Source organism: Mytilus trossulus, chromosome 8 (assembly GCF_036588685.1).
Source record: "Mytilus trossulus isolate FHL-02 chromosome 8, PNRI_Mtr1.1.1.hap1, whole genome shotgun sequence".
Taxonomy (NCBI): Eukaryota; Metazoa; Mollusca; class Bivalvia; order Mytilida; family Mytilidae; genus Mytilus; species Mytilus trossulus.
In genome coordinates, this window is record NC_086380.1 from 30015078 (window position 1) to 30028549 (window position 13472).

The 13472-nt window shown below is 33.5% G+C and overlaps 1 protein-coding gene across 1 annotated transcript; it reads left to right on the forward strand.

The window, feature by feature from the left end:
• The first annotated feature begins 11 nt into the window (after positions 1 to 11).
• On the forward strand, positions 12 to 6587 carry LOC134680789 (malate dehydrogenase, mitochondrial-like). The gene is made up of 8 exons (XM_063540021.1): positions 12 to 151; positions 1333 to 1591; positions 2252 to 2361; positions 2849 to 2974; positions 3779 to 3883; positions 4455 to 4526; positions 5018 to 5170; positions 5608 to 6587. The coding sequence occupies exons 1-8, from the start codon at positions 14 to 16 to the stop codon at positions 5734 to 5736; spliced, it is 1092 nt and encodes a 363-aa protein (XP_063396091.1). The 5' UTR covers positions 12 to 13; the 3' UTR covers positions 5737 to 6587.
• The last annotated feature ends 6885 nt before the right edge of the window (positions 6588 to 13472 follow it).

A 13472-nucleotide genomic window follows, 5' to 3' on the forward strand; every position in this document is an offset into this window, starting at 1 on the left:
AATTTGTGTACGCATGTCACATCTTTTCATTTCCACTTCCTGTCATTCAGCAAGGACACCGGTTAAAATTTTTATAAAAATGTTTTCAAGGCTAGCAAAACCGAGTACTGTCACATTTATTGTTAGCAGGTCATTCTGCAAAACTTCACAGGTATAAGTCAAATTGAACGGACGCCAAACAATAGGCGGGAATTAAAACATGTTTAAAAATGCTTATCCTTGACAGTTGTGATCAGTTGTCGGTTGATGATGCAAAATTGCCTCATCATCAATTCAAGCCAACTATCCTTGATCGCAACACACGCAACTTGTCTTTCTTAATTTTAAGTAGAGTATGCAGCATTTAGATGTCTCTTCTTTTGTAAACTTAAAGTGAGACAGTTCCTACCTGATCAGCACTAGAACAGCTGATCCTGAAGGTTATTCATATAATTGGTGCATGTATATTTAATTTTTCATTTTTTTAAGATATCAGATATATGGATTCGAAGTTGATAAAAATTGTATGCTCCTGTATAACATCATACCAAAATTGTAAATTAAAGTCAAGAAAAGAAATGAAAACTGCAAAAATTTATAGCCAGGGTCTATTAAAAAAATCAAAAAAGGATGTATTAAATATTTTTATTTATGCTCTAACATCATAATTACATGTACATTGAATCATCCAATTAAGGTTTTGATTCTGGGTTTTGCTTAAATTGAATGACACACTCAAATTATCTTCTGTGAACTTGGGTGATAAATTAATTTCTACTTATATATATAATTAGTATTCATAGTAGATTTGCTCATAAAGTGTCCTTTTTACTCTTCAAATATGGAGGGATGTAGTCCCCCTCTTCCCAAACACTTTTAAATATTATGAGCCTTTGTTTCTGTTTCATTGCCCTGATTTGCACACACAAAAAAATGTTTTTGATTAAAGCCAATTATAATAGGGCTCTTCACGGTTAGTTCGGCCATATTGGATAGGGGGCAGATTTTCATAATATAGATGTAAAAAATGGTGTGAAAAATACGGGAAAACATCATTTAAACAGAGCTGTTGCTTAGAAACACACAGGATTTCCCACATTTTCATACTGTTTCCACCTCCTTCCAAAAAATCTGCCCCCTATCCAATATGGCCGAACTAACCGTGAAGAGCCCTATTGCAATATTCAATTATAATTTTTTCATATCTAATATATCATTTATATAAAAAAGAACTTTTTGTACCATGTTTGTGACTGATACATGTATCAACTAGTTTGATTTATTATCAATTCAGTTTCAGAATATACATCAATAATAATATATAAATCAAATTCATTAATTGATATCTTTCAGGCTTGGCAGTCTCCTAAAGTTGCTGTACTTGGAGCCGGTGGTGGTATTGGTCAACCTTTATCTTTGCTTCTAAAAAATTCAGCAAAAATAGCAAGTCTGTCATTATATGATATTGCTCATACACCAGGTGTCGCTGCTGATTTAAGTCATATTGATACACGAGCCCATGTCACTGGTCATCTTGGTCCAGCATCATTGGAAGCATGTCTGACAGACGCAAATGTTGTACTGATACCAGCTGGTGTTCCAAGAAAACCAGGTAAGTGAAAATAAAACTAAGACTGAAATGGTATTGGTACAAATGTATGTTCATAATTCTCTAAGGTATGTTCACAATTTCATTGTGCTCTGGTGACGAGATCAAAACAAAATGATCTCTTGAAAAGAAAGCAGAAGAGATGTGGTATGATTGCAGTAACATGAAACCACTATCCACAAAAGTCTGCATGTCTGAAAGGATACACAAAAGTGCTTCTAAACATTTACATCTGAGAAAGTGAACTCTGGTGTCAGTTTTAAGGTTGAAAACTCCCCAATTACACCAAATAAATGTAAGATAAGATAAGGCCTTCAACAAGGTGCCTCGCCTCACACCAAACAGCAATTCAAACATAAAAACCAACGGTCTAATTTATATAGAAAACGAGAAACACTTGAAAACCACATCAACAAGTAATGACCACAGACACAGAACAACATGTTCCTGACTTAGGAGTCGGGACAGGTGCTAACAAATGCAGCAGGTTTAAACGTTTTAACAGGTGCCAACTGAACCATTAATATAACAATACAATAGAGGATGACACCCTATAAAATATCAAGCATTAAAATGAATAAACATACTGGTACAAAACATTATTATTTAATGATAATATTCCATTAAAATTACTATTGATAATTCATTGTTTAAATGTTACAGGAATGACAAGAGATGATCTGTTCAACACAAATGCTGGAATTGTCAGAGATTTAGTGTCAGCCATTGGAGATTTCTGTCCAAAAGCAATGATCTGTATCATTACAAACCCGGTTAGTATTTAAATGTTACTTCTCTTTTTACAACATTGACAATAAGTTATATGAATTGAATGGACTTGTTTGTTATTTGATATTGCAAGCACTTTATTATAGGGATTCAATGACTGTGAATACATAAATACAGCAATTCAAGTTAAAAGTATTTAAACAAAGTTGTGATCTTTTTATTTCAACTGTAATAAAACAATGAAATTGTCAAAAATAAAGAATAAATATAAAATGAAAAACAACAAAAACAGCAGGATCACTAATAAGGGGAGAGTATAGATTATTCTCAATTGAAACAACTCTTCTGACTCTTAATAAATCTCACTTGCAGGAAATTTAGTGTGAAGACTTGATATGTTATCAGTTTTAAATTTTAAGATAGAAGAACTCCAGATATTAATTATATTTATTATATATAAGTCTAAGTCCTCATACATGTTATATATGCATTGATTTATTTGTAATATTTAATTTATCCTTTCTTACCAAGGTTAACTCCACAGTGCCAATAGCCGCAGAGGTTCTAAAGAAGAAAGGAGTATATGATCCAAGACGTCTATTTGGTGTTACAACATTAGATATAGTTAGATCAAATGCATTTGTAGCAGAAGCTAAGGTTTGAGTTTTGTATTTAACACATGTATATATTTTACACCTTAATGGAATGCACTCATTGAATAAATTTGACAAGATTAATAATTTTTTGGTTTGGGTACAAATAAACTAGAAAGTACAAATTTTCTAAAGGTTCCTGTGCAAACTTTTTTGAAAAACTACAATTTAAAAAAAAAAGAGAATGAGACAACTGTCAACAAGAGACCAAAATGACAGACATTAACAACTATAGGCTACCGTACGGCCTTCAACAATGAACAAAGTCCATACCGCATAGTCAGCTATAAAAGGCCCTGATAAGACAATGTAAAACAATTCAAACAAAAAAACTAACGGCCTTATTTATATAAGAAAATGAATACAAAACCATTTATCTCCAAAAAAATAAATAAATTCACAGTAGGCAGTGAACAAAGATCAATCCTCATTTGTTGCAGCAAATTTTTTTTTTTTTATCAGAAGCTCTTGCCTCCATTGAGCAAGGCTTTACTGTCACCTAAGTGGAGGCCTTATACAAAAGGAAAGTCAATATCTGTCCCATTCTATGATTTGGTAAATAAATTCCTTTTGGAAATAAGTGGCATTTTTTACATGCACTTAATATCTAGGAGCAGCCAAAAGCAAGAGCAAGTCAACGATCTGATCTTCATGATGAAAATGCTATACTTTCACTATGGTAATAGTCACATACATGTATGAGTTAATTTAAATTTTCATCTTCTTTGTAGATACTGTAGATACTCTGTTAATTAATATGACACACCTTTCTTCAATCAAATATATTTACCATTTATTTTCATTGCAGGAATTGGATGTATCTAAATTAAATGTTCCCGTTATGGGTGGACATAGTGGAGTAACAATTATACCTGTCATCTCACAAGCTAACCCCAGTGTTTCGTTTCCACCAGTAAGTATCATTGACACCTGTCTGTCAGCTCACAAGCTAACCCCAGTGTTTCATTTCCACCAGTAAGTATCATTGACACCTGTCTGTCAGCTTTAAGTATCATTGACACCTGTCTGTCAGCTTTAAGTATCATTGACACCTGTCTGTCAGCTCACAAGCTAACCCCAGTGTTTCATTTCCACCAGCAAGTATCATTGACACCTGTCTGTCAGCTCACAAGCTAGCCCCAGTGTTTCATTTCCACCAGTAAGTATCATTGACACCTGTCTGTCAACTCACAAGCTAACCCCAATTATAATTGTTAGTTTTGCCTGTTGTCAGATTAAAATTACATCATCTCTAGTCCAAAAAAAATAGATGTTAGGAATATGATTGATCAGTTAAATAAATAATGAGAAACAAATATCATGTCTGGTAGTGCAATGGTAAATACACCCTATTGAATCCTATATTTCAACTGAAGTCAATATAATTAGCAGATAACTTCTTTTAGATAACATTCATAATTTACTCATGCACTACATGCATCATTGTATTTCATGATTCTTCAAATATAACACTGTTTTTTCAGGAGGAGAGAAAGAAGATTTCAGAGAGAATACAGAATGCCGGAACAGAAGTAGTAGAGGCCAAGGCTGGTGCTGTAAGTTACTCACAAACATTTTGATGTTGATTGTAAAGCTAACTCTGCAAAACCATTTGGTTGCTTGAGAAATTTATTTGCAACATTTTTTTTGTAACTTTGAAATATGTTTTACATTACATATACATAAGATGTTTCTTTTTTGAAAAAAAAATGTTCTTACAATGAAGTTTTAAAATCTCCACACTAGTCTACTCTTTCCAGTCACTATTTGTCTATTCTGCATTGGAAAAAAAAATACAGCGTACCTGAATTTTGTTTGAAGTGTTTATTGATGATTTTACTTCAGCCTATATAAGCTTATTGTAATATCACCATGTGATGCCTTGAAAGAATAATTGTCATTAATGACTATACAATCAACTAAAAATTCATATCAATGCACGGTTTATAAGAGTACTTACACCAACATGATTTCTGAACTTTAGGTCGATATGGATATATGCAAACATTGACTATTTTGCAATATCATATGATTACTTTTTTTCCAGGGATCAGCAACCTTATCTATGGCCTATGCTGCATCAAGATTTACATTTTCACTGTTAGAAGCTATGGCTGGAGGTGAAGGTCAAGTAGAATGTGCATATGTACAGTCAGAAGAAACAGATGCTGCTTTCTTCTCAACGCCCCTGTTATTGGGTGTAAGTATAAGAATAAGAAGACGTGATATGATAACTCTACCTGAGACCAAATGTCATAGAAGTTAGCAATTATAGGTCACCGTACAGATTCATTAATGTGCAAAACCATACCACATAAAACTAAGGAAATTACAAATGTTAAACACTTCAAACGAGAAAAATGGCCTGATTTATAACCTTGAAATGATTTTAAATATCTGAAAATAATTAATTTCTTTTTCTGCCGATTTTGAATAAACTGAGGACAAATAACACAAGTATAATAAACATCCAAATTCAGTGTTTTATGAATAGTACTTTTACTATTAAAGACTAAAAGCTAATTTTAATTATTCCATACTTTTTTCTCCATTTAGGTCAATTTTGATGTGTTTATCTTTGTCCTACATGACAAAATTTTTTATTTAAAAATTCTATTTTATTCTTTTTTTCTTCAGAAAAATGGTGTTGAAAAGAATCTTGGAAGAGGAAAACTCATTGACTACGAAATGCAGCTCTTAGATGCAGCTATGCCTGAACTTAAGAAAAACATTCAAGCTGGAGTTGACTTTGTAAACAAATCATAGTGTTCTTATTGTCAGATAAATTATATACAAACACAAATTTACATTATTATCTGAGGGTAAAGTGAGATTCCAATTTAATGCAATCCGAATATTTTCTTTTGAATTTATAAATAATTTTATTTTACAGTTTTCTTCAACATATGGTCCTATTTAAGTGTTTAATTTCTTTCTTTAGATTTCATTCCTTGTATAATCTGTTAGGCATGGTGCTTAAGTCATAGTATCAATTGTTTTCTAAGTAGAAAAAAAAAGGAAAATCGTATCTGAAACAATAAATACTGATTTTCCAGCCAAATCTGTAAATGTAAAATTTACTTATCTTCTCTTCGTAAAATCACTTATGGCCAGTCATATAACATTCACTTGTGAAATTGGTGAACATGCCTTTGAACAATGTCTAAGTTTGTGAATCCTATAATTCAATTTTAAATATTTCATATACCGGTTCGTCTTATTATTCATTATATGTCAAGGTAAGAACATCTGGGAATTTAATTTTATTTATAAAATTTACCTCCATGACATAAAAAACCAATTTTTCAGGCCATGTTGAGGTTGAAATTAGGTTGATTCATCTAAACAATCCATTTTTCTGCTTTACATAGTACTTGATCAATGTTTGTTCTCTTTTGAAAGCTTTGCTGTGAAAGTATGCATACAAAATGTCTGTATTCTCAATAAATATTTTTACTTTTGACGGTATTAAGTATTTAGCATTATGTAAAACATTACATTAATGAGATATTATATAGTATAGTACTGTATGAAGACTTTTTGTGTGCTCTATTTTGTTATGTTGTGAGATATCATAGAACATAGTTGTTATACCACAATAAAAAGAATTAATTTTATTGTATCATTTCTTGATGTATATCATTTTAAAAGAATGTTTGCTTTATTTTGTTTCAAATAACAAGCTTGTTTGGCTTTATAAATATTTTGATATGAGCGTCACTGATGACTGATCAGTCTTATATAGACAAAATGCGTGTCTGGCATACTAAATTATATTCCTGGTACCTTTGATAACTAATTATAAACTTATGGTATATAAATAATGGAACTTCAAAAGAAGAAAAAAATAATAGGTTGGTGTGCTTGTTTTTGAGATATGAGCCTTTGAAAATTTGACAGGAAATGATTCTCTCTAGGGTTTTTATGCAACCATCATATGCAACTTTTTCACCCCAAAAAAATAGAAAAAATTTCAAGGATTTTATAAGATTTTCAAATATGGCTTTCAAAACTATCAAATAAAATTTTGAAATTAAAAGTAGGGCTAAGTGGTATTTTTTTTTTAATTGACACTAGGTTGATTAAACCAGAAGATTCCAAATATAAGATATCAAAATCAAGAGGAGCAAACATCCTTAATCTTACAAAAATAAAATTGAAGCTATAAAAAGACAACATCCTGGTAATATATACTGCAAGAAAATCATTTTATTGTGGTCATCATGTTTTGCCACTTATAGCTGCATCTCCAGGACAGTATAAAGATGGGGACAAGTACTAAAGTACATGATATGATCTTCTTATGAGGGTTACAAAAAGGTTATCTGGGAGAAAGGTCATACTCATTGGTATAATGAGGTTAAAAGAAAGTAGAATAAAAGTTAAAAACGAATTGTCAATATCCCTTCCAAAATCGATAACACCTCGCTGGACATTCCATACAAATTCAAATGGCTTCACCCTGAAGGTGGTACTGCTGCCGATGACCTCGGGAATATGTCAGATGAATGGTAGTTGCATGTGTAGAAAATGGTTGAAATTGCGGTAAATCTTGTAAGAGATTTTGGAACAATATCTATATGTTTCAAGTTAACTATGTGTGGTTCTTTTGGTTCACTCTGTTTCTGCTTCTTTTTGATTATTCTCTTTGATTATTGTGTATGGTATATTTTTGTTGTAACACAAGATTCTAGATTCTGTCTGTGAGTCAACATTATAAGTTATATGGTTCGCTACTGACCCCATACGGATCCATAGAGGGTTAGTAAAATCCATAGGGGGTGAGGCCGGAGGCCGAGTCCCCTATGAATTTTATTCACCCTCTATGGATCCGTAGGGGGTCAGTAGTTAACCGTATAACGAATTTATCGGACGCTGGACGTTTTCTGCGGCGTTTTGTTGAAAAATAAACAATGAAACATAACAACCTTAATAGATGACGTCGCCATTAACGCGTCACGAACCCCATATGAAACTTACTAACCCCATATGGTCTCATAGGGGGTCACCACGTGACGGCGTTTAACCAATCACAACGTGATAATTCATCTGTGGTCCGATAATAAGGTTCAGTCTGGTTTCTAATCTTGTAGACTGTCAAGGTTAAACTCTGCTAGTCTTGTAGGAAGACAAATCTGCAATCAGCTTATCTTGTAGACTGGTGAGGTTAAGGCTCCTCCATCCTGCTAGAATTGGATGCAGACAAAGCTACTCTCTGATTATGTTGTAGACAGACAAAACTACAACCTAACAATCTTGTATACAAACAAAGCTATGTTTTACTGAGCTTGTGGACTGACAAGGCTACACCTTGCTTATCTTGGAGCCAGACAAAGCTGAACTTGGCTGATCTTGTAGACTGACAAAGTTACACGCTACTTATCTTGTAAATAGGCAAATCTAGTTCTAAGTACCTACTTATCTTGTAGAATGATAAGCTTTAATAGGGCTATAATCTAGAACACTCTTCTAACCTTGTAGACGTACAAAGCTACACTCTGTACTTATCTTATAGACTGAGAAGTCTGCACCCTGTTAATCTGGGAGGCAGACAAAGCTACACTTTGCTGATATTGTAGGCAAATAAAACTACAAACCTAATTATCTTGTAGACCTAAATGGCTAAATTCCGCCAACCTTGTAGACTGACAAGATTACACCCTGCTAATCTTTGAGGCAGATAAATTTACTTTATCATATACTTAGACTAAATAACATATGATAATAGCATTTAATTAACGTAAATTTCATATTTTTCGAATTGGTGCTTAGTGGGCTGATATGAAAAGTTTATCACATGCCTTTCCGTAACGTTATCGCATGGCACTCCGGTGAAACTCGGCAAATTCCGGAAAATACACCTCAATGCTACGTTTTCACTGAAAAACATTACAAAGTAGTGTACAAAACAATTATTTGGAGACTGGAAAGTATAATTTGTAAAAAAATCCAAAAAAAAAAAATGCATTTTTTTAAAGTTTCTAACATATTAATTTAGAAAGTAACTTTACAAAAAAGTTGACTTTTCCAAACAGTGTCATTTCGTATATTTTTTTTTTTTTTTTTGTCGTTTCGTCAAAATTTGAATGTTTTTCTTCTCTGTTGAGGCATATGATAGAAAGCTTTCGTATTGAATGTACTAAATTTGGGGTCCGACGTCCGTGAACTTTTCACTCTTTGAACTTCTATTTGGGAACCACGTAAAAGGATCAATATACGAATCTGTGATTTTTCTCCATCATTGAAGCATATGATAAAAAGATCATAACATGTCACTTTTCATATTGCATGTATTATCAGCCCTAGAGCAATGCGGCTCTTTGGCTGATATTGAACCTAGGGCTGATAATACATGCGATATGAAAAATGCCATGTAATAATCTGATAATATCCCTATTTAGTGTAGACACTTAAAGCTTCAATTTGTTAATCTTGTAAACAGACAGACCCACAATATGCTTTTCTTTCAGACAGACAAAGCTTCATTATCACAATTATACAGTAAACAAAACAGACAAAGCTACATTATCACAATTATACTGTAAACAAAACAGACACAGCCACAACCCTCTAATCTTCAAATACTACCAAGGATTAAGTCTGCCTTTAATCTGCAGATCAAGAATGAAGTAACTCCTTAATGTGTCTATTGTGTACTGGCAAGATAATTTCCTGCCTACCTGCTCAACAGAAAGATCCCAAACCATCTAATATCAGTGGCGGATCCAGGAATTTTCATAAGTGGGGGCCCACTGACTGACCTAAGAGGGGGCCCGCTCCAGTCACGCTTCAGTGATTCCCTATATAAGCAACCAAATTTTTTCCCCCTAAATCCGCCTCTGAAGATAAGAAGCACTCTAGCTAGAACCACCACGGGTAATCTGGTAGACAGACAAAACTGCATTATTGGACAAAATGCAAAGCTAAATCTCGCTAACACGATAGACCGACAAAGCTGTGGGTAATGATAAATTACTAGTAAGCACAAACAAAAAGCAACGATACGATATGGTAGAATAAAACAAAAAAAACGGTAGGTTGTTTATTTGACAATGAGGCAAAGCTACAACCCGATAATATGATAGACACACTGACAAAAAGCTGCATATTTTTAATTTGGTAAAAAGGCAAACCAACAACTTGCTAATCTCACAGACAGATACAACTGCAGGTTGCTAATTTGGCAGACGAACAAAGCTAAAACGTGGCTAAAACTCGCTAATCTGATAGATGCAAAGCGGCAGGTTATTAATTTGGTAACCATTCTTTCTTATGTTGTACCGATATGTACTGTCCCAGGTTAGGGGAAGGTTGGGATCCCGCTAACATGGTGGATAGTTGGCATTCATACCACATCTACTTTTTTTTATAAAGCTACAGCTTGCTTGCCCGGTAGATAGACAAAGCGAACAGTTATTGACCTGGCAGCAAGCCAGGCAAAGCTACAACTATCTAACCTGGTAGACATCCAATATTGTAGTTGTTTATCTTAAAAAAACAGGCAAATTTACAGATCTCTAACCTGATATAGACTCACAGAGCTACAGTAGGGTTTTTTTTTGTAGATAGGCAAAGCTAAAAACTCTGCTAGTATTGTAGACACAGCAGACAATGCTACAATCTGCTTATCATTTACACAAACAAAGCTTGAATTGAATTGAAGACCCCCAAATCTAGATTCCATGATTAACAAATGTACTAGTATATGCAGCTGAAAGACGTTAAACCGGTATTGTTTTATATATATATTTTGTTTTTCCCAAAAGTGTCACCGTAAAAACCTTCAATGAAATCTAGAAATACACAGAAAAAGGGAGCTACGAATTTGTATTACTAGTATGTAAGGTTTGTTTCCCTTCTTTTTGATGTCCGATTGCTCATGTAGTAAAACTACAGTTAATATCATTGATGGTGTGTGTTCGAATTCTAATAGCTAAAGTGCGTTTCTAGAACTCTCATGGCTGGTGCGTTCACCGTCAATTATAATTAACTATAACAAATCAAATGTACTCTCCTGGCACCCAGCTTCCTTGACCAATAAAAACTGCCAGTCACGATATAGCCAAGAGTGCTGAACTTGTGCTTATCGTCAACAACCAATACACAAACACAAAATCTGTAAAACTGCCGACAGATCGGACGATTGAATATAACTCCACACCGATCATATCGCGCTAATACAATTTCTGTAATAAAAGTGTGACCAATTTACTTTGCAATTGCTTCATTTCATGACATGCTGGACAAAAATGGGTTATTATCCGCTGCTTAGGAGTAAGCCCGGGGGGGGGGGGGGGCTGGGTTATTTCCTATATTTTTAGTGGTACGAGTGTGCCGCAAAACAGGGTCCTTTTTCGTGCCCTGATGGTTAGAACAGGGTCCCGTTTTCACGTTGTACTGGATACAACAGGGTCACTTTCACATGCCCTGCTAGTGAGAACAGGGTCTTTTATTAAACAAAGTATTTTTCTAGTACAGGATTACTTATTTAACTGTTTAATATTCAGTCTAGAACCCGGGTTTAGAACAGTAATTATACAGAATATACATTTTCTGAGCGTGTCAAGAACAGGGTATGTTATTCAATATTTCTGTTTAGAACAGGGTTAGTCCTATAATATAAGACTCTGCAGGTTCATACTATTTACATTCAACGTTTTTAATCGGATTTATTTTTTACTGTCAATGTTGAACATCAGACATCAGATTCAACATTGATCATTAAAAAAAATATCCGATAAAAAACGATGAATGTAAATGATATGAACCTGTAGTCTTATATCAGGCCTATAGGACTAAGAATAAGAAAAGGGTGTGTTTTTCCATGTTTGCTGGTTATAACATGGTATGATTTCGCGAGTGCAGTCGGCACAGGTATACCCGAAAGGAAAGTCAGTAACCCCCCGCGGTGAGTAGAATGAAATTATATGGATAAGAGTTGGGGACGACATAAAAAAAATCAAAGAAGGATAAAATAAATTAATTCAAATAGTTTGGGATGGTGGTGGTGGGGAGGGGCCAAATTGCTACAAGTTTTGTATAAATTGACATCGATTTTACATACATCCTTATTGGTCAATCAATTTTGCCCAAATTAAGTTAAGAGGGGGGGGGGGGGGTAGGGGGTAGGGGGGTCAGTGAAAAAACTATATGAATTTAGTTTTTTTTGTATCCTTCATTGAACTTCTGATGTTGTCTTTTAGACCCTGTGTCAACTGAGCTGATGCAAAGGTTTCCTATTCTATTTTAAGTCCTTGATAATGCAGCATATGACTAGCACACACCCCGGCACCCGTCCATTTTCATCAAAGAACTACTCATTAAAATAGTAATTGCTAAAATTGAATAAAAGAGATTTAAAAAAGAAAAAAAAAATACAGATGCCCATAATGAAATTTGTCTCCGTCTCATCTTAGTTTACAGTCTGTGTTTGTATTTCTTAATAGTTGATTCCCTATAGAAATATCAGGGATATTGATACAGCAGCTGTCTTACTAGCCAAAATTGCTAGGAAAATCTAGTTTCTGCAGTATATTTGGCTTTTGCACATATAATAAATTTATAGTCTGACGGGCATCACCGTGTATTACTGAGACTACTCATGATAACACAGTGTTATAGTAGTCTCAGTGTATTTTAATAAAATTAAAATAATTTAACAAATATGCTACCCTATATCCTTTTTATTTTCATAAAACTACTGATATTGAATCAATAAGATCAGGAGAATTTCAAGTTCTTAAAAAATATAAATGAACAAAATCTTTACAATACTTGATAGAGGTTACTATGAACTTATCATTGAACATGACCTTGACCTCTGGCATTTTGCTTTTCAAACAAAATGTAAGCAAAATTTAGTCTAAACACTTTTTCTAAATACTTTTAGGGTTTATTTGATTAAATTTCTAAGAAAATTTAATAAAAAAATGACCTACGGTCAAAGTCAAGCTGAAGGTCATGAATAACCTTTGCCCTTGAGGTCAACTTTCAGGTCATTGAATGCACATTGACAACATGTTCGAAGTGTTTTTGAAGTATACTGATATTTCTATTTGAAGATAACTTCAAATGCAAAATATTCTTAGCTTTAAAAGTTTAAACGTGTTTGTTTTGAGAAAAATCATTTGAAATGTTGGATTAAAGGCTGTTTGGAATTTCCTGATGTTTTGTCAACGGAGGACACATATTCGCCGTTGTTAACTTACACATCTATTTAAAACCAAATAACTGCAGCTTTAAACAATATTGCTCAAATAAATTTCATTATCTAGATGAATAGCAGACATTTGAAAGGTGTAAAAAATGAAATTTAGGGCAATCAGTCAAAGAATTACTAAAGAAATACTTCTTTGAAATCGTTTTTTTCATTCAGGAAATTGGCTGAAAATCGTTGTCCCTTTTTCGGTCCTTTTCGATAAGTGCCGAAATTTGGTCTCATTTTCAAAAATAATCATATTTGTTATAAAAAATATAATTTACCTGCATAAGTTTCTTCAATT